Below are 23,893 nucleotides of genomic sequence, written 5' to 3'. Positions count from 1 at the left end.
TTATTACATTTTTATTTTATTTTTTAATTGTATTTTCCTTCCCCTCCCTTGCCAACCGCCCAGCCGGGGCTCAGCGCTGTGTGCTCTCTGCAGCCCGGGGCGGGGAGGGCAGGGCCGGCGGGGGGCTCGTCCCGGCGCTGCTGGGGCCGAGGGTGCCGCCCTCCCGAGAAGCCGGGCCCGGGGAGGCTCGGCCGCCGGGCGAGGCAGAACAAAAGAGGGAGGGGACCACCGCAGCACAACGTGCCCCTGCCGCCGCCCCCCGCAGCGGGCAGGGGAGCGCAGCCCCCCGGCGGGGCAGGGGGCGGCGGGCCGGGAGGAGGCTGGGGGTGCGCAGAAATGGGAGGTGGGGGAGCGTGGGGGTGGGGGGAAGCGTGGAAAATCAAAGAGCGCCATGATGCCAGCACCGACACCTCTGCGCGCTATTAATACATCAGGCACGGTGGGGATCAGGAGTCAGAGAGTTAATCATAACCATCCTTTTCCTATCGGTGCCTGTCTCCCGCTAGATGCTTTTAGACCCAAGCAGGGCTACGATAGAGTGTGCTTTCCATGCCAGAAAGAAAGGACCTGGGTTCTTTGATACAGTATGTGATTTCCCTATATACGCAGGATCTGGGGATATACGAACTGGGATAAAGAGCAGGCAGAGCTGGCGAGGAGAGGTGTTTTGAGGGAAGTCACACCCGTAGTTTGCTAATACGGCAGAGGTTTTCCCCAGCACCTGTGGTCTCCGGGTTGCTGCCTGTATTCCTGTTGGGTGGCTGGATCAGTGGGTGATGGGGTCACGGCTGCTGTGGCACCTGGGACAGAGATGAGTGAGGAAGTGGGGTGAGCTCAAAGATTGCTTGGGTTCGTGGAGCTTTCCCTAGAAAGCTGGCACAGTGCGGCATGGGGCAAGTTTCCGTGAAGAGCGGCTGCCTGGTGGGTGTGGCACCTTCCTGAGCAAACCTGGTGGTTAACGGCGTTAACTGGAGGCAGCGTTACAAGGCTCGTAAGCACCTCAAGGTTTTCTCCGTATTCAAAAAATATCCTTCAGCCAAAATATTTGGTCTGGGGGGGAACAGCCTCCTTCTAAAAGCAGAGCTTTATGATACCGAAGTGCTGCATTTATACATGTCTCCACTATCAACAGGCAGCAGTGCCTGGTGGCCAAGGCTGAGCCTGGGTGTTGCAGTGGCTTTCTGGGTGATGGCTCCTCTTGTCTTGGTCCTCAACGTGTTGTGTGACTTAGAGTTACTCAGGGCATGTCTGGGCTGGGGGAGACCCTGGTTATCTTCTGGGTGAGTGTCAAGTGCTTTGTACATGACTCGACCTTCTCTGACAGCTGGAGTGTAATAGGTTCCCACCTATAGCTAGTTCTTTGCTCTCTAATTTGGAATAAAATAAGAAACTGTAAGAATTACGAGTCTTTGCCTTGGAATCAACAGTTCGTTTTAATTTCATCACTTCTCACAAATTTCCTTCTCCGGGGAGAGGACTGCTGGAAAAAAAAACCCCAAACCTCATCCTGTTCTCTTTGAAATGGGATGTGTTGAAGCTTCTATAAATGAATATTCATTAACGTTAGTATTGAGTTTTGTGGCCAAATCAAAGGCATAAATTAATATTAGTGAAGTTGGCAGGCATCAGGGCTGGACTGCCTTTTTTTTTTTTTTCCCTTTTTATGTTTTATGCTTTTGGCCCTTCTCCTTCAACAAAAGCAAATCAGGCACTCTGTGTTATACCTTGTGCACACTGCTCATCCCAAAAGTGCCCACAGGATCTGTCTGTGTGTATCTTCTGAATCCTCATTCCAGTGTGGTAAATTTGATGTTTCATTCTGCCACTAAGGAAATACACTGTAGGTTTGAGCCTTCTGGGCTCTAAGGAAATGCTTTGTAAAAGTATGTAACTACAGTGATGATGAAATCATATAAAAATGTCATTTGTTACTGTTCTTAACATTTCCCCCCACTCACACTTCTGCTTTTTGGAGCTACACCAGTGCCTGGTAGTAGTGAGAAACTAATATTTGGTAGTGTCCTATGTTCTGATGCTTTGCTGTGGATTTTCCCACACTAGGCTGTGTTCCTTGCATGGGACCAGGAGCTGTCCTGAGCACACAAGAACAGCACCTAGCACTGTGCCACAGCATCCAACCACAGGCACTGCCAGTAGTCAGTAGCTGGCCAAAACTTCTCTCTGGGATCAGGTCTGCAGTATCAGGAACTTCATGTAGGAAGAGGCAGAGGCTGGTTTGACCTCTGATCAGTGTGGGAGCAGACAACCACTCTTGGGAAGGCAACCCTGTGGTATCCTTTCTGGGTTATTCCCCTTGGTGCATGTGGGCATAACTGACTTATTGTGCTTTGTCTGACCATGCCTTGCCTCCTGACTCCTTTCAGACAGAAGGGCCTGACTGATACCCCTTTGACCCCTTTTCCCTGAAGCAGCTTTATTCCTGCCTTCCCTTCTCCCTTGTGGTAGAAACACCGTGTTGCAGATAGCCCCCTTTGGCACTGAGCATCTCCCTACTCTCATTTACCAATCTGCACGTGTTTTATTTAATTTCATTTCATTTCATGTCATCTGCCCATTTTTCTTTTCCATTTCAGTTTCTGAAAGTTCATGCTCCTTGCAGTTTGTCCTGTTTGTGACTCTCATGCTGCCCTTTATGCATCCCACACAGCATCCAGGCTTGCTGTTGTTAGTGGAGCACCAGCACTGCTCCAGTGTAAGGTGCAATTCAGATGTGAGTCAGAGTGGAGAAACTGGGTCCCTTTTGCTGTAAATACGGTGGGAGGGGAAGGACCTCTGTATTTGAAGCACCGGGATGGTCTAGTGATGCACTGAACCAGTAAGTGTAAGCACTTCAGTCATGTCCTCTGCACTGTGTTGAAGTCCTTGGAAGGGGGGTCTCAAACCACTAATTCATGAGTTTTAGCTGGGGATGGAGCAGGGTGTGCATAATGGAAGGGTGGCCAAGAGTGCATCTACAGGAGTACATTTCTCAGCCTGTGTAGTATGGACAGCCACCATTGCTGAGGTGTTTTTCTGCATGAGGTGGCAATCTTTTGTACTTCACTTGTGCAGGACGTTCTCATGCAGACCAGATCTTCCAGGATATACCTCCCTGCTCATTGCTTTTAACATTGCTATTATACTTCTTTTGTGCAGCACATTACAGGGAATCAACAGAGATGATGACACTGAAATATCTGTTACAACTTATTTTGGCTTCTAGGTTTTGGTAGTGCTTGGCACTTTTCAAGCAAGGCCCGAGCCTAGATGAACTCAAAATTGCAGCATATACAAAGCACAGTTAAAAAAGGGCATGTGGCACGTAAAATGCATGTTGCAGGACGTTTGTTGCAGCAGCAACTGCACCCACTAAAACATAATCTGTTTGAGCTCAGTGAAGAGGAGGTGTGAATACGATTCTACTGAGCAAAGGCAGAGTAGCTAGTCACCAAAGCAAATGCAAGGAGGCATTTGGGAGAGGAAAATGGTGCCCAAATCTCTTAGAAAATGGGAATAGTCTTCCTGGGAATGGTCCAAGAATTGGCATATGAATGGGGAATGGCACTGCTGGTCCTGAGCTGACAGACTGTAAGGCATGGGGAGACAGCTCAAAAATGTGGTGTTACAGAGGAAGGCTCTCACTATTGAGCATAGCAAGAAAGGAGAAGAGCTAGCACAATGTGAAAAAAGAAGCGGATGCAGAGAAATGGAGAGGCTGAAGAAATTCAGAGGAGTGGGCACAGAGAATAATTTTAGTTGTTACTTTTTGAATTGATATGAAGAGACATGAGAAATAAGTAGACTTCAGCTGAAGACAGCAGAACACTTTGAGAGAGAAAAAATACCTTTGTCTAGATTTCTACTGTGTTAGACACTAGTTCAAGACAGAAACTATCTGACCTGAACAAAATGCTGGGGTAACGTGAGGTGTTCTAGTGTGAAACATTGAGAGAGCTGCCAGCTAATTCACTTTGGACAAGAGGGGAGACATGTCCTACAGATGCAAGACATGGTGAGTACCTGGAATGGTGAACCAAAGTCCTTGTGTAGATTTGGATCTATTTGAGGTTTCAATCTATTCTGCATCTCCCCTGGCCATGCTTTTTTACCACCCACGTTTGTTTAACAGTATGAAGCTACACTCAGATTGGTGTGTGACTTGCCAAAAGTGTTTGAAAAGCCTACTGAGTGCTGGGCATGGGAACACTGTCTCATGTTATTATTCTGCTACTGACGCAAGATTTGGGTTGATTTAGACAGCACATTTTGTCCTGCTTTAAAACACCAAGGCCTGGGACTTCTGGATCTCTTCTTACTCTTTGTAAGAGTAATCTGTTATTTTGTTATTTTTCGTAATTTTGTTATTTGCCTAATCTTCAAGATTACATTTTCCCATCTGTATCTGTTTAATAGACTTGTCCTCTCTCAGTTTACTTGTCCGTCGATGTACATTTGTGAATTCACATTGTGTAGTGGACTGGACTTCAGCCTGGCAGCTGTTGAGATGCTTTAGTTGCTTCAGTATAAGTTTTTGGACTTCCAGCCACTATTTCCATCATTCTGTGACATGTCTATTCCTTTCCTTTTTATATAGGAGAAGTGGCCACAGTGTTCAAGCCAATTCCATATGGTGACTTAAATTACATTCAGAGTAGGTCCTTCTGGGGACGTATCTGTGGAGACTGAAACCTTTGGCAGAGGGACAGAAAGAAGGGTTTGGGGCAGTGATTCCTTTAGCTGCCACTGCAAGTTAATCACTCAATGCCCTCAGAAGGGCATTAGTGTTTTCAGCATCGTAGCTGGTGCCACCACAGAGACCTGAGCTGTGCTTTGCTGGAAGCTGGGTAGGTTTGGGAAGGGGACAGTGGCTGTCAGGGAAGACAATGGGTGCAATGAGGTGGTTGTCTGAATCTTCTTACAAATACTGAGAGCGACCGTTGCCAATGAACTGCTTTCCTGACAAGGGGTCAGAGTCTGTTGTCTGCTTCACTCCCATTTCTTTCATAATCAAGAATTATATAAGTGGTAAAAGGGGGAAACTTCCATTTTCCTTTATGGGAGCCCAGAGAGCCCACTGGCTTATGAAGCACTTGAGCATTAGTTGAGATAAACTTGCTTTTTGTACATATGGGAGAGAGAAATGGTTTTGTATGCTTGTGTTACTATTGAATAATAAACGTCCCTGCTGACTTCAGTGAAGTCTACACTCCATGTATAATCTCCTGTGTGTAAGTGAGGACCCAAGTAAAGCTGATCACCCTTGCCCACCTTGCACATGGCTGGCTAAAGGAGTAGGCAGTGCTCGAGTGAAGAGGCTGTGGAAGGGTTTTTGTGAACCAGTGCTGATACCATGTGAGAGGAGGCAGCAAGCATCACAACTTGCATCACAACAAGCATCACAACTTACTCTCACTGGCAGAAACAGTAGGTGAGGCAATATAGGCAGAAAGTGTCTGAGTGCAAACAATACGTGTGTGCATCCAGTGCATTTAGTCAATCATGAATTATCATTGCTAAAATCATACTAAAGGCATTTTCTACTATTCTGTTTGCCTTGCATCCACGACCTCTGTCAGAGAAGGGATTCTTTATGGTCTTAGCTGGATTTTGACTGTGACTGGTGCCAAGGCAGATATGTCCCAGTAACCTGATGAAGGTCTCTGATGAGAACTTAGATAAAACACATCTTCAGTTCAGTGGCAGCCAGCAGCCAGCCATGCTGTAAATGTCTGTTATTTTTTCCCAAGCTTAAGCTTTCCTGTGAATGGCTTCCTGGGATTTTGAGATTGCCTCTAATTGACGTAACCTGTGTGTAACCCAAGAGATGCGTATAGCAACATACAATGCAATGGACTCAGCCCTCCAGCCCATACTTAGGTGAAACCCCTGCTGATGCCAATGAATATTGTCATGAATAAGATGTTTGTTGTGCTTCCTTTCTAAAAGCAAAGCAAAGATGACATTTACAGTGAAGAAATCCCTGTGGAGTTGGTAGCTGTAGGAGTAGCCCTTTTAGACTCTGTGTGATTAAGCAATGAAACTGCCAGTTGAATAAAAAGTCAGGTCTCGAAAGGGGAAACAAAAGAACATCAGATCTTTTAAATGAATAAAGATGAATGAATACATTGGCTACAGACCAAGATACAGTATTACTACAATCAACATAATCCTTCCTAAATTAATTACCGTATACTAGAGTGCATTTATTAAGAAAAGAACCTTAAAAGCAGGGTTCTCCATTAGTGGTCTATCGGAAATGATGCCTCAAGGATAGAGTGTTTTACAAGGAATTCTTGGAGTTGATTCAGGGTTCACTCTAGCTAAAAATTACTTCCTATGGAGGGTAGCCTAGACGTGAAATTCAAAAGGAGGGATAGCACTGATTAAAAGCAGGTCTTCTATAAGCAGACAGTACTTCATGAAATCCCATTTACAGCTCTTTGATCCTTATGAAAGGATTTTAAGCAAACATTCCTCTTGGGAAGGGTGTCTTTCTTCTTTTGCCATTAAGTTTAAAAATGTTCCTTATTTGTAAGTACTTTGCTAAAAGCAAAGTAAAAGGTAATTTAACTGTATTGTGTTACAGCTGGGTCTGAATCTGACCAGCTCTGACAAAAGGCAGCCAAATACATCCACCAAAAAAAAAAAAAAAGTGTCTTGTATATGATGGGAAATAAGTCTGCAAGAAGGAATGCATGGAACCACAGAGGAGTTTCGAGTGTCTCCCTCCACTAATTGCCAGTGAGACTTTAGCCTTTGAGAAAGGGCTCCCTTGCAAATAATCTTCTTGTGGAGATTTGGGTAATCAAGGACAATAAAAATATCAACCTGTATTTTTTGTACCTTCACTCTAATCTGGGGATGCTGTGTCTTCTGTAACTGTCAGTGGCCTTTTTAGAGCCTTAGTAATAAAGAATTCTGCTTCTCAAATGCTAAAAGACTGAAGATGAGTGTCTTCGCTGCAAGCGTGATAACATAGCTTAATGCCGTTTTATGTCTATTGCATTTGATCTGATGTCTTTTAAACCACATGCATTTATAGACAGAGAACTGGAAATACAGGTGGATTTGGAATTTAAACTATTTTCAAATGGCTATTTAGCATAAAATCCTTAGTCATCTTCAGGGCTCTTGACTAATCTGGATTGTAGAGAATGCAGCTATTGTTGTTCTGGAGATGTAAGGACAATGTTATATTCTAGTAAGTCCTTAGAATTATGCAGAGGATGAAATCACTGCTAAGTGTTTTCTCCTCCTCTAGGCCTGGAAGATCTGCATTTGAGTGTTGCAGAGACTTTTTTGGTTGTTAAAAGCTGCAATGCAGCAATTGTAAAGGTCCAAACCAAGAATGAAGCAGCGCTTAGACTCGTATGCTGAGTATGTTATATTAAGTTAATTGTAGATAAATTGTAAAGCAAACTATAAATAGTCAATGATTTACTTGATTTAGAGGTGAAGGTATAATAGGTAAACAGTCCATTTGTGGAAGAAAAGCAAGGATGTAATAGCCTGTATAGGAACTGCAGTCTGGACAGATGCTGCTATTTGATAAGACCACTTTTGAAATCTCTTGGAATCTTTTCATATGGCTAGAATACATAATGGCAAATGGCAAATTAATTCTTCGTTGTTTTTTTTTAAACTCCATCTTGTATCATAGAGGTGTGGTTTTCTCTGACAGGTGCCTGCAGGTGCAGTACATGGGTATCGATACTGTAGAGAAGTGTGTGGCTTGCTGTAACTTGGGCTGCATTGTATTTTGACATGCTGCACCAATTTGAAATAGTGTTTAGTAAATCTTGTGGCAGTTTTATTTCTTCTATGGTTTTTAGTAGTCCCAAGAAGCAGATTGAGAACTGCATGTGTAAAAACTATTTGAATTTTTGTCGTGTGTAATATTTTTAGATGCCTCTAGTTCTGAGGGGAGTGGGTGAATGAAAAAAGGCTAATTTTAAATTTCTTTGCAACTGCTCCTGGTCTAACATTTGGATCATGTTTTCAAATAACCCAGAGCAGAGCGATTTGCTGCCCAAGGGAATTTGACCTCACTTGGACTTGCCCAGGCCCCAGTGCAGGATTGAGGACCATGGCAGGCCTTGGGCTTGGGGTCTTGTGGGTTGGTCAGGTGCTGCTTCTCTCTGCTGGCCTTTGCCATTGGGGCGCATGAAAGCGTGGACATGCTTCACAAGAGCTGAGCCGAGCTGAGTGAAAAATACCAGCAAAACAGGCCATTTGTACAAACTGTGCCAGTCACCAGCTTACAGATGTTTCGGGTTGCTCTCTCTGTAGCGGAAACAATAGTTGTGAGGGAGCGACAGCCGCCGCCTCGAGTCTGAGCAGGCAGCCCCTCCTCCTGCAGTAAGCGAGCCGAGTTTGTGGCATCTCCTTCTGCTGCCATGACAATTGCTGTCATGTCACAGACTAAGCTCTGCAGCTTTGCTGCCAGGTTAAGCAGGAAAAGCTAGACTGTGATTAGGAAAAGATGATCAGGAAAGCAGTGTGGAGGGTTTGAAGGTGAAGGGCTGTGAGTAATAGGAGTGGCTGTTTCATGCTCAGCAGTGAGGTGAGCTGGGAGGTGCCAGAGCGCTTGTAAAATGGAGCTGCAGGGGAGACAGCAGATAAGCATCGTGGCTGTGCTGATACTGTGTCATACATAGCCAGGCATAGAACTCAGAAGCAAACAGCAGCAATGTCGTCACATCGTTATGGTAGTGACTAGTGGAGGAGAAACACCTTGACTCTAAGACACTCCACAGTGGCTGCAGAGCAGGGATTTACCAGTGGTGCTTTCTGCATCTCCCATGCCAATGAGAGCAGGGTTTTTTCCCCTTGAATCTTGGCACCTCATGAATTGCTCAGTATAATACTCCCTCTCTGTTTTGCCATGTTCCCACTGTCTGTCCTTGGCAGGCTGGAGGGAGGAGAGGGTCTTGTAAGCTTCCCTTGGCTTATGCTGGAAAGAGGTGGACTGACAGCTTCTTGTGCCAGGCCATGCACTGAAGGCTTGGTATGGAGCCCTTAGGGCTCGGCAGGCGATGCACCAGTGCCTGCTGCATCTGTCATACATCTGAATAGAAAGGTGGCAGCCACCCTAGAAAGGCAGACACTACTGTCACCTCCTGAGCTGAGTGATGAGCCCGTTGCTGTTTGCATTGTGAGAACATCCAAAGATCAGTGAGTGGCTGAGGGTACCTCTGAGAGCTGGGCAAAGACAGTGTGCTGCCTAGAGGAGATTACAGCTGGGAAGGAGAAATATGGGCCAGCACTGCCTTGATTAGTTCAGGAGCTTCAGCTCACTCCTCCCTCCCCCTGCTGCTTTCCCCAGGGGACTGCAGAATGTGTCTCTCCTCCAGCCTGGAAAAGGGAGAAGAGGACCCTGGTCTCTGGTTTTTCTGGGCATTTGTCATTTGGTAAGAAAACTGCAAGCAGCCTGCCTGACATCTTGCCTCTGGTAAATAATAAATGGCCCCTGACCACGCACATCCGGCTGCGTGCCTGAGGAGGCCGACCTACTTCACAGAGCCTGTGTGTGCCCAGATTTCTGTCCAGAATTTTACTGAGGCAAGTACCAGGGACCTAAAGCAGTGCAGGATCGCCCAGGCATCAGTGGCAGGGTGGCAGTGATGAGGGGTAACAGCATCCCTTTGCCTCCAGGCCAGGGCTGTGTCGGTCCCTGAAGCCTGTGCTTAGGCTGTGGCAGGGAACGAATACTCCATGTGGACCAAGGATTTGTATGAAAGTTTATTACATGAAAAATGCAGCATATTCCTTGTCAGTGTTAACCAATGCCTCCTTTCTATTAATTTATTTTTGTGTCATTTTTTCCAGCCTGTTCATGAAAATAGGTTTATGTCGCAGGTGCACATAGACATTTCTTCCCTTTTGCTGGTGCTCTGGCTTAAGGACAAGCCACCCCTGGTCCTGAGCAGGGTGTTTGAGGCAGCTTGGGCACAGTGTGCTGCTGAGGTGTCCACATGGCACCAAAACCTCACCTGGGTTGCTTGTGCCCATCAGCATCATCTGTGTTAAGGTACTCTGCTTTGCAACAATCTGTAATGTGTCCTACAGGCACACTTGGCAGCTCGAGCTGCTTGGGAGAGGTTCCAGCAAAATTATTTTTCTTCTGAATTGGCTGATTTGCTGTAATGGAAACATGTTAGAGCTATTTCCACACCTCTCAGGTCCTGATGAAAGCTGGGCGAGGCTCCACGACACCGTCCCCAGCGGCTGGGCAGTCTACCTGGGGAGTATCAAGATGTGTGGTTTTTTGGCAGCCTAGTCTCCCATGGCTTCCTATACCCAACTGGGGGAATCTTAGCCACAGGCTAGCTCAGGTGCAGGACCTGCTTCCTTTTGCAACAATTCTGAATTGTTTGTATTTTCTTCTGAAGTATCAAGAATTAAAATTTTGAAAGTCTCCATAAAGTGCAGGTTTGTTTCTTCATTAGAATTTCTTACGCCCTCCAAGAGGGCGAGACTTTGTAGCTAAATGTTCAGTAATTCTTTATAGACTGTAAGTAAGGCTTAATTTAATGGCTGACTCCATAATTGAGCACTGTCTTGAAACTGCATTTGTATCCTTTTTAGATTAGATTATTCTAATGCCTAGTTTTGTTACTTGTGTATGTAAAAACGTATAAAATCCTTATGTCTACAATTATTTTTTCTGGAGTTGTGCTTCAGCTTTATTTTAGTCTGTCTTATTTTCCTTGCGTGTTACATTTGTTTCTATTCATTATGCATCTTCTCCTAGTTTAAAAGCAGTAAACTGTAGAACTTCTTGATGAGCTTGCAGATCTTTTGACTCATTAGCAGTGACAGATGAGGTGCGCTGGTAGCATTGCCTGTCCGTATCAGTAAGCTCTTGACTCTTGTAACTGGACAGTATTAATGTTTAGAAAGGCAAATGAATGAGCTTAGAAAGAGCTCACAAGATGGTGGTCTCTCCAGGTCAGCAGGCAGCATAGTAAATCATCATGGTGAGGAGATGCAACTGCCAGCACGTGGCAAAATAACTTATTACCATTCCAGCTGCTGAATCACAAGTCCTGCAATTACGAGTGACAGTAGGGAGGCTGGGGAGAAAACAGGGAGCCTGCTCTGGCAAATTCCAGATGGAGGACTTGCATTCATCTCCATCCTCTAATGAGAGGGTGACAACATCTGAGGCGGGTCCTGGGGACATATGTCATCACACTTCTGTGCCTTGGTTCCCCCCCAGGGTTGTCTTGCTGCTGCAGCACGTGGAGAAAAGCCTCAGACCTTCTGTGTACCTACTCTTTTGTTGTGCACTGTATTTCAAATGTCTTCCCCCCCCTTCTTTCTCCCCTTAAGAATGTCTGTTTCTTCCCTTTTGCTTTTCTAGAATGATGCTGGCTGTAGAGGCTTTAAACCTGCAAAATTGTTCAAGTACAAGCTGAAAAGTCAATATGCAGCATGTAACTGAGAAGTTACATTGTCACACCCCTAGCTCTGCCTTAGCACTTTTTAATGAATAAATTTTAAGAAATTTACTGTTTACTGTTGTTCTGGTTTTATAGGTTAAGAAATATATCAACTTGTTTGTTTTCTAAACTGGGAACTCAGGGCATTCATAGTTTATATGCCTGAGTCATCTTGTAACTAAACCAGGAATTGTTTCTGGAGTGAAGAGTATAAAGCATGAAAAAATGGAGATTCTGAGTTATTGTCTGGTGAGCCAAGGAAATAATTTATAATAAATGGTGCCTTTTTATGTATGAATGGGAAAAGAAGACTCTGACTGCTTTAGAGTTTTACAGCATTAACAGTCACTTGGCAAAGGTCTTTCCAAAAGCATTGTGTACTTGTCATGGTTTAACCCCAGCTGGCAACTCAGCCCCACACAACCACTCCCTCAGTTCTCCCCCACCCCGCAGTGGGATGGGAGAGAGACTTGGAAGGGTAAAAGTGAAAAAACTCTTGGGTTGAGATGAAAACAATTTGATAATGGAAATAGAATAATCATACTAGTAGTAATAACAATAATGGAAAGGAAAGAAGAGAGATCTAAAATCCAAGAAGTACAAGTGATGCACAACATAATTGCTCACCACCAACCAATCGATTCCCAGTCAGTCCCCAAGCAGTGCTCCTGCCCCTCAACCTCACCCTCAGTTTTATTGCTGAGCATGATGCCATATGGTATGGAATATCCCTCGGGCCAGTTGGGGTCAGCTGTCCCAGATATCCCCCCTCCCAATTCCATGTGCACCCCCAGCGTCCTCACTGGTGATAAGCAGAAAAGGGGTTCACTCTCTGTGAGCCCTGCTCAGCAATAACCATCCCTTTGTTTTCAGCACTGTTTTCAGCACAACCCCATACTGGTGAGGAAAATTAACTGCCCCAGCCAAAACCAGTTGGCACTGAAGTTACAGACTTTCCCTGTGTTTGGGTAGGTAGTGAGGTGCTGGCATTTCCAGTATGACTTCTTCAATGAGAGAGTTTAAATATTGGTTCTCAGGAATATGCACGGGTAAAATTTGCTTTCTATAAAATGTATTTTTTTAAGAACAGAATGTAACCATTTGAACAGTACCCCTGCAGACTCGATATTTTGAACAATTCTTCATGGGAAAAAATGTTTGCTTTCTGGCACTTTAGAAAATACAAAGAACTGGTAGCTCTCTCTGCTGTTGGTATGATATTTCAGGTGAACCAAACTTTGAAGGCTGCCTCCTGTCCTCGTTCATGGAGTGAGTGAGATACAGCACAGAGTGCCCCCAGTTCATCAATATCCTTTGATCTGCAGGAGTCACAAATTGACAACAATTCCTTCTTCACACCCATGAGAAACTACACTTTGAGCTGTTGGTCTGTAACTCAGAACAGGAGGCACAAGCTGTGGGCCACATCCCTTGGCTGCTGCAGTGGAGTGGGGTAGTTGACCCTGCTAATGTTGTTAAAGGAGCTTCCCTGGGTAGGAATTTCTACGTGGCAGGGCTAAGCAGCCTCTCCTGACCTTGTCCCTTCCTGTTCCAAGCTCTGTTACTCTTCCAGAGGAGCTGAGTCCCAGGTGAGCTCAGCTTGGCCACTGCAGAGTTGAGCGGTTTCTTCTGGAGGCTTCTCTTCCCTTTTTGGCTTCTGTGCAATAGGGTGGTGGTTAAAGGGGGATGTAGTGGCATTTGATGTTTCCATGTGCAGTGATTTCTGCCTTGACGAAAAAGAACTGTGATGACCATGGAGAGTCATGTTCCCAAAGTGACAAATAAACAGTGATATTATGGTTTTCTTCTCTAGTACTCATATGTACCGATATGAATCTATAGTGTAAGCCTTGATGTAGGGTAAGTGTTTGATATTAATGGCGTTCAATATAATATGAGCATATTTAGTGTAACCAGTATGTTATCATGTTTATTTATTTCAACAAACCCACATTTGTTCCTTTTTTTTCCCTCCAGAGTGACCGACTACTCATTAAAGGTGGAAGAATTATCAATGATGACCACTCCTTCTATGCAGACATATACCTAGAAGATGGACTTATAAAGTTGGTTTTACCAAATATTGAACTTTTTTTGCATGTCTGTTAGCATAGACTGCTATCATTTCTTGATGGTGCTGACCGGAAATCTTGTGTACAGAATCTCAGTTACCTCTAGATGTGAAGCCGTGTAGAGGAGTGTGAAATTATTAAATTGTGCCATTTTATCTTTACTAAGATTAGATAAATAGGAACTTTCTTTAGTGTAAATTGAAGGTATTTGCTTTTTGAAGGGAATCCTAATTTTTTCCATAATGGTCAAGGCAAGTAGGCTCTCTCAACACAGTTTTTTTCCCCACACCTAATCTGTGCAAATGCAGCCATGCCATAAAGGATTGTACAGCACAGAAATCTGAAATATGCCCCATATTGCATGGCGTAAATGGGGACCTGCTACTTTTCAGTTGCCCTTTTGGTTAATGCTGAAGCATAGCACGTTCTGTTCCTACAACATTGAGCCTGAGATTGGGTCAGTTGATTATAACATGGTGCTAAGAAGACCAAGCTTGTGGGTTTGATCCCCGTAAGGGCTATTCACTTTTGTCTTGATGATCTTTATGGGTCCCTTCCAACTCAGTATATTCTGTGATTGTTGTTCATTGTTCCTGTGTCCCTTTTCATGCCTATAGATGGTATATGATCTTAAAGCATCACACAATTAGAAAGAAAATCCTGGGAAAGTATTTGCTAGGTGAAAAACTTGAAATACCTGTTACTGAGAACCTGAGAAGCTGTAACAGAGGAGTCCATGCACTCTGCTGGTCCTGCCTTGGCTTAGTGGAGATGAGGATCTCTAGCTTTGCAAAGTTATGCTGTATGTATGAGTACTCTGATGGACACAAGGATCAAAGCCTTTTTCTTGATTGCTAAACATTTTCACTAGTGACCTAAGAAGCTTGGTCTCCAGAGGCCATAACTTAATGCACAAAAACATAATTATGGTTATCTGGTAAATAATTAATGACCTACTTGTTTTCAGAGCTCCTTTTCTTAAGAATATATCATCAGATTAAAAGTCCTTTTCTTTATATGTCTGTGGCTGTTTACATTATGATGATTCAGGTTATTATAACATAAAAAAATCTGAATACTTTTATCCATGCTTTTTTTTTAATGCTTCACTCTGCCTTTCCAGTTGTAGTGTTACTTGCATTTCAGAAGTGACAAAGGAGCATATTGTTTTAAGTGGAGAAGACACAAAATTCTGAACATGTGTTTTTTTTTTTGTTTAATAGCATCAATCAACCAAGCTGTACTCTCTTTGATAAGTATTTTAGTTGAGTTTTTCTGTGCTTTTGTTAGTTCATAAGCAAATCTCCTAGTAACACTTGCAAGCATCATAACTATTTAACAACTAAGAGCATGAGAGGCTGAGGGTCTGAAATTGCTGTGAATTTTTTACTTTGATTCCAGAAATACAGTGTTGCTTGGTAGGCAGGTTAGCAGTGCCAAGCTTTGACCTGCCCTTGTTGAGTGCATGGACTCCCTCTAAAATCCATGTGTGGATCCCTACCTCCAGAAGGCATCTTGGCTGCCCAAGATAGCTAGGATTAATAATGAATAGACAGGCAAAATCTTAGTTTTTAAAAGGGCTTTATCTTTGCCCAAGGAGGCTGTTCAGCACCCTGAGTTATGCCTGGTTTCCTGGATTGAGGTGGAACAAGACTTTTCTTTGTAAACTGTGCAAGAAGTCCTGCTCTGAAAAAAACAGCTAATTTGTGAGGGCTGCCTGCTGCGAGATGGGCTTGGGTCCTTACTATGTTCAGATGATAAATTTTGCAGCCTAAGGAAGCACTGGGTTTGGTTTCTTCTCCAGCTGGAACTGCTCATTGTGTCTGAATATTTAACATCATTGTTAAATGTGGCTCAAGATCCTTTGGAGCAGGACCTTGAACCTCAGTCATCCACATTTTAGTTGATGCTCTAACTCTCCAGCTGCAGATCCTGCTGATAATACAGAATTCTTGCCACAGAATGGAGCAGACACCAAACCACTCAGCCCAGAAAAGGCAATAGTGTCCTTGTTTTTCTGGGATATAAATGATCTAGATTAATTTTCTTACTCTGCAGTGGAAACTGGTTGGAAAATAGAGGGTTGGGTTTCTCTTGCAGACTAATGAAATGAATAGGGTCTTTTAACACTTATGTTCCTGCAGATTGCTTTGCAGAGAGGAAAGCAGATGTAACTTTGAGTGTGTTTGAAGGTTAGCTTCAATTTGGAGAATGGTAGATTCTTTTTCCTACCTGTCAACGCTCAAACTGCCTCCCTAGGTACAAGGGAGCAATGGTGGATTTTTCCTACATGAAACTTAAGCCCTTCACACTCAGATAGCAGCAGTAGTTTAAATATTTGGTAATTTAAATTGCCATTGGCATATAAATAATATATTTTGTGTACCTCTCTCCTGCCTCTGCTATCACATGGGGAAATGAGCCCTGGTCTCAGTGCCAAGTGGCAGGTCATGGTCTGGGGCTCGCTGTCCACTGTTCCATCCCTGCCAAGGGTCCCTCTGGGCTTGGAGGAACTAACAAGTATGTAGGGTGGGTGTCTGGCCATGTGGTTGCCAGAGCTCCACGTGACTGACCAAGTTAGGGAGAGGCTCAGATGCCTAAAGGAGTCCTGGGCTTGATGACCATAGAAGTAACTCTGTGGAGTTCTGGGGGAGCTTTTCAGCTTTCTTGGGTGAAGCTTGTGAAGAGCTGAAGCCTGCTGTTTCTGTTGTGCTTTAATCAGCTCATGTACAACAGAATTTACCAGCTTGTTCAACTGAAAATGGTAGACAGCATCAACTTGCCGTGGGTCTGAGTTTTCTAGTAGCTGATGTAGCAGAAAACCAGCTCAGACTTTTGTACAGAGTCTAAAATACAGTTATTTGCTCTATTATATTTTTTCACCCACGAGTAACTGAGTGCCATTCTTATTCATGTACACTTTGAATTAATGAGTGAGCAATTCAGGAATCCTGAATCCAGTCACATTATCTCCTACTTTCTGTTCTAGTCAGTCAGAATAAAAATAACCTTGAGTGTCAGTGAAAATGAGCCTTCTCCCAGCCTTAATCTTGATGCCAGGGCGAGAAATGAGACAGAGTTCTAACAGGTAGTAATGCAGCAGCATCCACAAAGACCATTTGGTCCCATGTCACTTGAACATGTATGATTTGAGCTGAATAAGCTGTTACTCAGCCATACACTGAAAATAAGGACCACTGAGTAATCAGAAAACTTCAGTACATAATTAACACCTTTTAACTTTGTTAGAGTATGTGTCTTCTTGAATAGGTAACTGGTAGATACTGATTGCAGAAGCAAAGAAAAATTAATTGCTTTCATATTTTTGTGTAGGTTTTCTTTAATATTATTCTCTAAAGGCATGCTAATTCTTGGAGTGCAATGAACACTTGGGACATATTCAAAGAAGATTGGTCATAGTGAATTGTTTTTTTTTCCAGTCCAGTTTTTTAACCACACAAATGCTGCACAGAAGTGGAGGGTTGCTCTGGTTAAAATCTTGGGAATGGATTCAACTAACAAAAGTTAGTGTAACACCATTATTATAAGTGGGTCTACCTAACTTCCTGCAAGCACTGAATCTGCTCATCGGTGGAGTGCCTTATGGTATGCCTTTGTGAGTCAGATTTTAAGAGCAGAGGAGCTTCTTGCAGCTTTTGTTTGCACAATTGGATGCGCTGGGCAGCTGCTGGCTTTTGCATACACATCAGTTCCCTGTTTGTCAGGATATTGTTAACACTCTGTGCAGCTGTAAACAGGTTGTGACAAGCTCCCAGTGCTCTACATGTTGGTGACTATTAGATGCCAGACGTGGACTTGTATGGCTTCACGCCATGATATTATCAGCTCTCCTGAGAAAGCCCTTTTGGATTTGTTCAGTGCTGGATGGCTGAGACCCCAGCTCCAGATGCTGGCAGGGAGTTTGCTCCGATGGCAGTGCTTCCCTGCAACCAAGGCCTGGAGCACTGGGGGAGCCAAGCTAATGGAGGTGACATTTTTGCATAGCATATGAAACAAATTCTTGACCTCTTGGGGCTATTTATTAACTCTGGTGGTTTGGCCAAATTCCAGTGTGAATAATTATCTCTGTTTTTTTTTTTTTTTCCGCTGGTTTTAATTAACAGTTATATTCACTTTTGGTTCTAGCTTGTCTCAGTTGGGTGTTAATCAGTTGCTGTGTTTTGATCTGTAGGTGGGAGTTGCATTTTAATATGGGAGAAACAGATTCAGCAGCTCAGATGTCTGGGGTATTTGTTTAGATGCAGATAAATGTTATTTTATCCCAGAAAAAAGGAAATTAAGACAGGGACTGTGTCTGTAATATGAGATAAACTAAGTGAACTTAAACTACCTTACAGTTATCACTAAGCCCAAATATATTGCGGTGTAATAGTGCAGAGACATGGCTTCCACACAGACCCATCCCTTTCCCTGTTTGGCACCCTGGAAAGCAGACAATAAAAATGCAGTGTGGGTTTAAAAGTTAAAGGTTAATTTATTAGTAGTTGTGTCCCTGAACACTAAAAGTATTTTGTGAGTATCTGGAGTTTCCTTGATATCTGCATGGAGAAGAGATTAATATTTTTAATAGTGAAAAAAAAATATCTCACTTTGAAGACCTGAAGGGAAAAAGATGGCAACAGTTAATTTTCATTTTTCCACACAGTTGTGTAGATTGTTTCACTAAGTTTTAACTTGAAGAGGAGGATGGAGAATATGTCACATGGTAGATTAAAGGTTTATTTCTGTATCTTAGGTTATTTAGATTTATTTTGCATTGCTTGATGACAAAGTCATTATAACACTTTCTAATGTGCCTTGTGCCTCTGCCACAATTCCAGCTTGCTGTCATATTTGTTCTGTGTTTTTTTGTTTTCATTTAAGAACTTAATATACAAAACTGGAGCCCCCGAGAGAGCATTAAGCGTACATAATTCTGATTGTTTAAAGATAGGAATCATATTAAAAAAATCAATTTTTAATGCTGGTGCATTACAGCTCCTTTATGGGCCACTAGAGTAATGCAAAGTGATCCAAGCACATGGCTCAGCAAGGCAGTTCTCCTGGACTTTGTTCTGCCAGTGCTGAGCAGGATGGCTGGAGTGGGTGCTTGAGCTTCACCTTTCCTTTGGGGACCTTTCCTCCTTCTGTGTGGCCCCTGGGTTCCTCTCCCCTACATGCCTTGGGTAGCTTTGTGCTCTGTGCTTATTTGTTCAAGTAACACTGGCTTTCCTTGCTGTCCAGGCAAATAGGAGAGAATCTGATTGTTCCTGGAGGAGTCAAGACCATAGAGGCAAATGGGCGCATGGTTATTCCTGGGGGAATAGACGTCAACACTTACCTACAAAAGCCCTGCCATGGGATGACTGCAGTTGATGACTTCTATCAAGGCACAAAGGCAGCACTAGCAGGGGGCACCACCATGATCAGTGAGTACTAGCAATGCTCTCTTCCCACAACAGGCTGAAGCCTGTGTAGCATGTGTGGGGATAGCTACTGGGGGCTCCATACTGATTTTATGAGATCTTGAGATCTTCTGCAATGAATCTTCAAATTTCTGGGCACTGTGTTTGAGATCCATTCATCATTTTCGATCAGGGTTGGCCTGAAAATGAACCAGCCCTCAGAAAGAAATAGCAGCATGGTGAATTGTCTCTTGGATTTTCCTCTGAAATACAGAACAAGCACTGAGGAGTAAAATACCTACTCTTGGGATTTTTGAAAAACAGTATAGGTAGTGCTGTAAGCGTATGGCACAGAAAATCTGACGAAGATCTGCTGTTCCCACCTAAGTGCCATTTCAAGGGCTTTGGAAATAACAAGATGCTTATTTAGAAACTTGGAATTGACAGCAAGAATTGAGGAACTCCTTACCAGAGATGTCTTGGAGGAACATCTTTCTTGGTGGAAGATAAAATTAATTGTTTATAATTGTTAAAGACCTTTCTTCTGTCTACCAGATGGTGGGACAAGATTTAACTCTTTCCTACTAGCAGTGACTTGGCCTTGGTTAGACTTTGTGAGGCAGTTGTTCAGGTGACGTAAATTGTCGTAGCTTCCTTGTGCGGAGAAGCTTCACAGTGGAGTTTTACTCCCACTGAATTGGGATGTGGCTTTTTTTGCTGAGTGGTGTAATCTGTTACCTGTGTTCAGCAGCAGGTATTAGCTGAAAGAATCTCTGGCAATAAGCACAAATTGCATTGCTGTTCATTCCTTTTGTTAATAGTTTTTTCAGTCTAATGTTCTTCAATTGAGGCTTCCTGTGCAGGAATTAGGCTTGCAAATGCCACTGGTAAGCCCATCTTGCTTTGTTTCTCTACTGATTTTTGACCTAGCGATGCAAAGAGAAGTACATACACATAAGTAGTTGTGTCTTTATGTCAGCAGGCGTTATGGCATCCTTAGATGCAGAAAGTCTTGAGGCAGTGAAGATGGGTGGTTGCCCGGCATTCAGTATAGTGTGGCTGAGTGTTTGTGCTCAACGTCATCCCTGTTCAGACCTTTGGCTGTATTCCCAGTTTTAGCTGCTGAGAAAACATTGAACATCTGCACTGATGTATTGGTAGGGCAGAGTGAGCCAATTCAGTGACTACAAGGCTCTGGTTAATAATTGTGCTTACTGTGAAATACATAGAAATGGACACATCAGAGAAGAAGTACAGCAAAGTCCAGAGCCTGTGCTCTCTTACAAAACAGTAAAGGGAAAGGCAAATGTTTCCTAAACTGTGAGGTGTTTGGCTTGCCCTTTGTGTATCTGTTGATGCTGCACCAAGCATGTTGCCAGACTTACCTTTAATACAAACTGTTCACTAAGTCTGCTGCACCTGAGACAACAAGACCTGACCAACACCCCAAAGGTACACTCTGCACACAAACTGCCTTCGAGGCTGCTGTTTCCAAGGCTGGGATGCTGGAAGACTGCTTACTCACAGGCACTGAGGAAATCTGAACAGTCTGCATGCTGTCCAGCTAACAGACACTCAATCTCTTTTTCAGTTGACCACGTGCTTCCAGAGCCTGGTTCGAGTTTACTGACCTCCTTTGAGAAGTGGCATGAGGCAGCTGATACCAAATCCTGTTGTGATTACTCTCTGCATGTGGACATCACCAGCTGGTATGATGGGATTCGAGAAGAGCTGGAAGTACTGGTGCAAGACAAAGGTAAGTTAGTGAAATATAGTAATATTTTTTGGTTTTATTGAAATATCATGTGGAGGTGAAGTTTCGAATTATTTTAGTGAATGCACAGGCACTGGTTACACTGCTTTGCACTACCTTGAACTTGTATTTTCACTCGCTGCTGTGTAAAATGGACATAAAGCTTTGTGCTTGTATATAACTTTGTCTAATATAGGCATGGAATATTAAAATGTGTTGGTTGTCATATACAAATGCGTCATTTTGTGCTTGCTTGTTCATGTGAAAATAGGCTCACACATTGCATAGGTATGTTTTATTTGAAGGTAAAACTCAGAGATCAGCATTAAGGATAATCAGCCCAGTCGCCTTAGATGCTCTGTTTAAAGAATGGAGAAAATGAAACATTTCAGGTAGTGGTTCAGATTTTAACTGGACTGGAATCTGTGATTCAGCTGCCTCAAAATTAAGTCCAAATATGAAGAGCACATGTGTCTGTGAAACTGTCACTACAGGCTAGATCTCATTTCTTAGCAATGACTTAGGATAATTTACTTTAATGCCTGTATTTTTAAAACAGGTTCAAGTTGCTAGAAAAAAGGGATGCTAAAGTTAGGTACCTAACACTGAAAAAATGTCCTGATTTTCTCAAGTGCTTCGTCTCCAATGGCTTTCCCTGAAGTAACTACAAGATGCTTTGTTTCAAAACTTGCCAAAAAAAGGAATCTAAGACACTTATGGGTTTGACTCAGTTCAATTAAGAGGTGTGATGAGTGATGCTATAGGTTACCCTACCTGGGCTCCAGCTACTGCTCCAGAATAGCACAAGTGAAACCTCTCATAAGTGCATGTCCATGCATGTCAGCTCAGCGTGGCAGTCTCATATATTGAGGGCATCTTGATGGCATCGAATACCCGTGTGTGGGCAATTGGATCTAGCCTTCAGAAAATACCTAGCTTAGCTCTCGTTCCTTAAAATTTTGCCTGACAGCATGGATTTTTCTTTCCAGAAATATGTGTTTTCAAATATTTTTTGCTTGATACTTTCCTTGAAAATGTATGCATATTAATTAGGAAATATTTTCTGAAGTGGTATTCAGTTCCATGGGCAAATCAGAATGACCCTTTTATTGGGAAACTTAAGTGATACGTATATTCAGCATCCTTTGTAATGTGTAGTACTAGTAATGACTTTGATAGTACATTTCTCCATAAAGAGAATCTTTCACATCCAAGTAGAAAAACAAAGCAAACTGCTATTTTTGAGTGAGCAATTTTTTGCTGAGTTGCCATGGAGGTGCAGTCACCTAGGGGAGTTTATCCCATATCACTGGATGCTGGCAGTTCCTGTGCTGTATAACCAGATTTTAGGCACTTCAGTCAGCAAGACTGCACATAATTTAGAGAAACTGCAGCTGGTCTTACAAAGCTCTATAATATAGGTGATTTTTACAAGGTGATGACATCTGTCAACACTGGTTGTGCCAAACCTGTGCTATTTCCCTGCTATCAGCATTAACGTGAATCTGCTGCTGTGCATTAGCTGAATGTGCTCTCAGACAAATATACTGTGCCTCATTTCAAAGGTTGGATACTGTTTTCCAGAGCTCCTGGATCACAGGTGGCTCAGCACTCCCAAATTTGCCTGAGGGCTTACATTAAAAGCCCGATGCAGATAGTTAGTTTAATAGTCTTCTCCAAGTATTGAAATGTGAGTTTTCAATCTAAATCTGACCTGCCTTTTAGTTGTCAGGGGAAGCAGGAATCTGTTCATTGGTTCTGAACTGGGATGCATAATGGGGCCTTGGTGGCTTCTTTAGTGGCAAGAGCATTAGGAGGTCACCTTTGTTCTCACAGCTGCAGCAGTATATCTCAGGCAGTCAGTGTGAATTACTCTCATGTTTTAGGAGACACAAGGTGAGGATGAGTATAAAAGCACAAGTACAATGTGAAATATTTCAGTGTGGCAAGGGCTTTCAAATTAACGGGTAATATTTCCTGATAATTGGAAACATTTGAGCCAGCTGGTGCAAATAGACTTGATGTCAGTGGAGTGACCCTGTTTTTCATCAGCTGGAAATCTGGACTGAATTTGTTCTCGGCTGATTGTGGGTGAGGTAGCTGAGTGACAGGGATCAGCTCATTGCGTTTCAGTGCTGCACATGCCTAATGCAATCAGCGTGACTAACAGGGGAGCTCACAGAGTGGCTGTTGAGGTGCCTTGTCATGAGGTATAATTGAACAATTAATCAGTTTTAACTCAATACAAAGCTAATTTAAGGAGACACAGGCTTTGGAAGGGCCTGGAGATTTTGTAGCCCCAAATGCTGATTATAAAGACTCAGTCTTGTAGCATTTCAGCAGCTATTTTGGGGTTGGGCTTCTCCAATATATGCAAAGGGACAACTGTGAAATAGCTGACAGTTCAGGGCCTCACTGGTTGCTTTGACTTTGTCACTGTTCAAAAAAGCTTGTAGTTCTGCCTAAAAGTTGAAGAGGATTCTATTGAGTACTCCTGGTGTCAGGGAAGTAGGGCATAAACAAGAATGTAGCATGTAACAGATGTTAAGCATTAAGGTCAATAGTCCATGGACAAGGGCTTTTGAAAAGCTGCATAATTCCAATGAGTAGGTCAAGACACCAGACCAAGGCAAAGAGTCTAATCTTGGATACCTGTATATGTAACTTTGTGCTGTCTGTCTTGGTATCTGGTATAGGTACTCTCTTTGCAAGGCAGGATGGTTTGCACCATCTCTCCTGTTAGCTGTAAGGGCAGCCCACGAGATGTTTTTCCACTGTGTGTGTGTCTGAGGTGGCAGCTGAGGGCCTGGTTGTCTATTTGCTCAGGAGAACTCTGCTTCTGCAGTGTGGTAAGGAGCAAGCTCAAGATCCTATGGCGGGATCCCAGCTGGGGTCCTTTCTATTCTTACTGATTTCAAGGAGAACGTTAAACAGAGTGGGAGCAAAACTTTTGTCATTTTACCAAGGTCAGAAGAGGGCCTAAGAAGATACAAAGGCAGTAAAAGAAAAGATGATGAAAATATGTATTACTTGGGTCAGTGTATGTCTTCCAACCACAGTACTCAGAGGAAGCTGTCTTATCTCCTGCAGGACTGTGATTAAATGAATTACCTTTGTCTAGATCCTACTGGATAAGGGAGAGCAAATAGATAACCCAGCTCTTTGCTTAGAGTGAGATGTGTATGAGAGGATTCAGTCCTATGCCATCACTGAGGCTAG

The 23,893-nt window shown here is 43.3% G+C and overlaps 1 protein-coding gene across 2 annotated transcripts in view; it reads left to right on the top strand.

The window, feature by feature from the left end:
* Positions 1-23,893, top strand: part of CRMP1 (collapsin response mediator protein 1) — a 51,141-nt gene that overhangs the window by 3,681 nt on the left and 23,567 nt on the right. For both annotated transcript variants that reach the window (XM_064653272.1, XM_064653273.1), the window contains exons 2-4: positions 13,422-13,510; positions 18,761-18,945; positions 20,513-20,677. In XM_064653272.1, the coding sequence (XP_064509342.1) occupies positions 13,422-13,510; positions 18,761-18,945; positions 20,513-20,677 (439 nt within the window). The remainder of the gene's footprint in view (positions 1-13,421; positions 13,511-18,760; positions 18,946-20,512; positions 20,678-23,893) is intronic.

The sequence above is a fragment of the Pseudopipra pipra genome, chromosome 4, assembly GCF_036250125.1.
Source record: "Pseudopipra pipra isolate bDixPip1 chromosome 4, bDixPip1.hap1, whole genome shotgun sequence".
In the NCBI taxonomy this organism is placed as follows: domain Eukaryota; kingdom Metazoa; phylum Chordata; class Aves; order Passeriformes; family Pipridae; genus Pseudopipra; species Pseudopipra pipra.
This window is presented reverse-complemented; position numbering and strand designations above follow the sequence as displayed.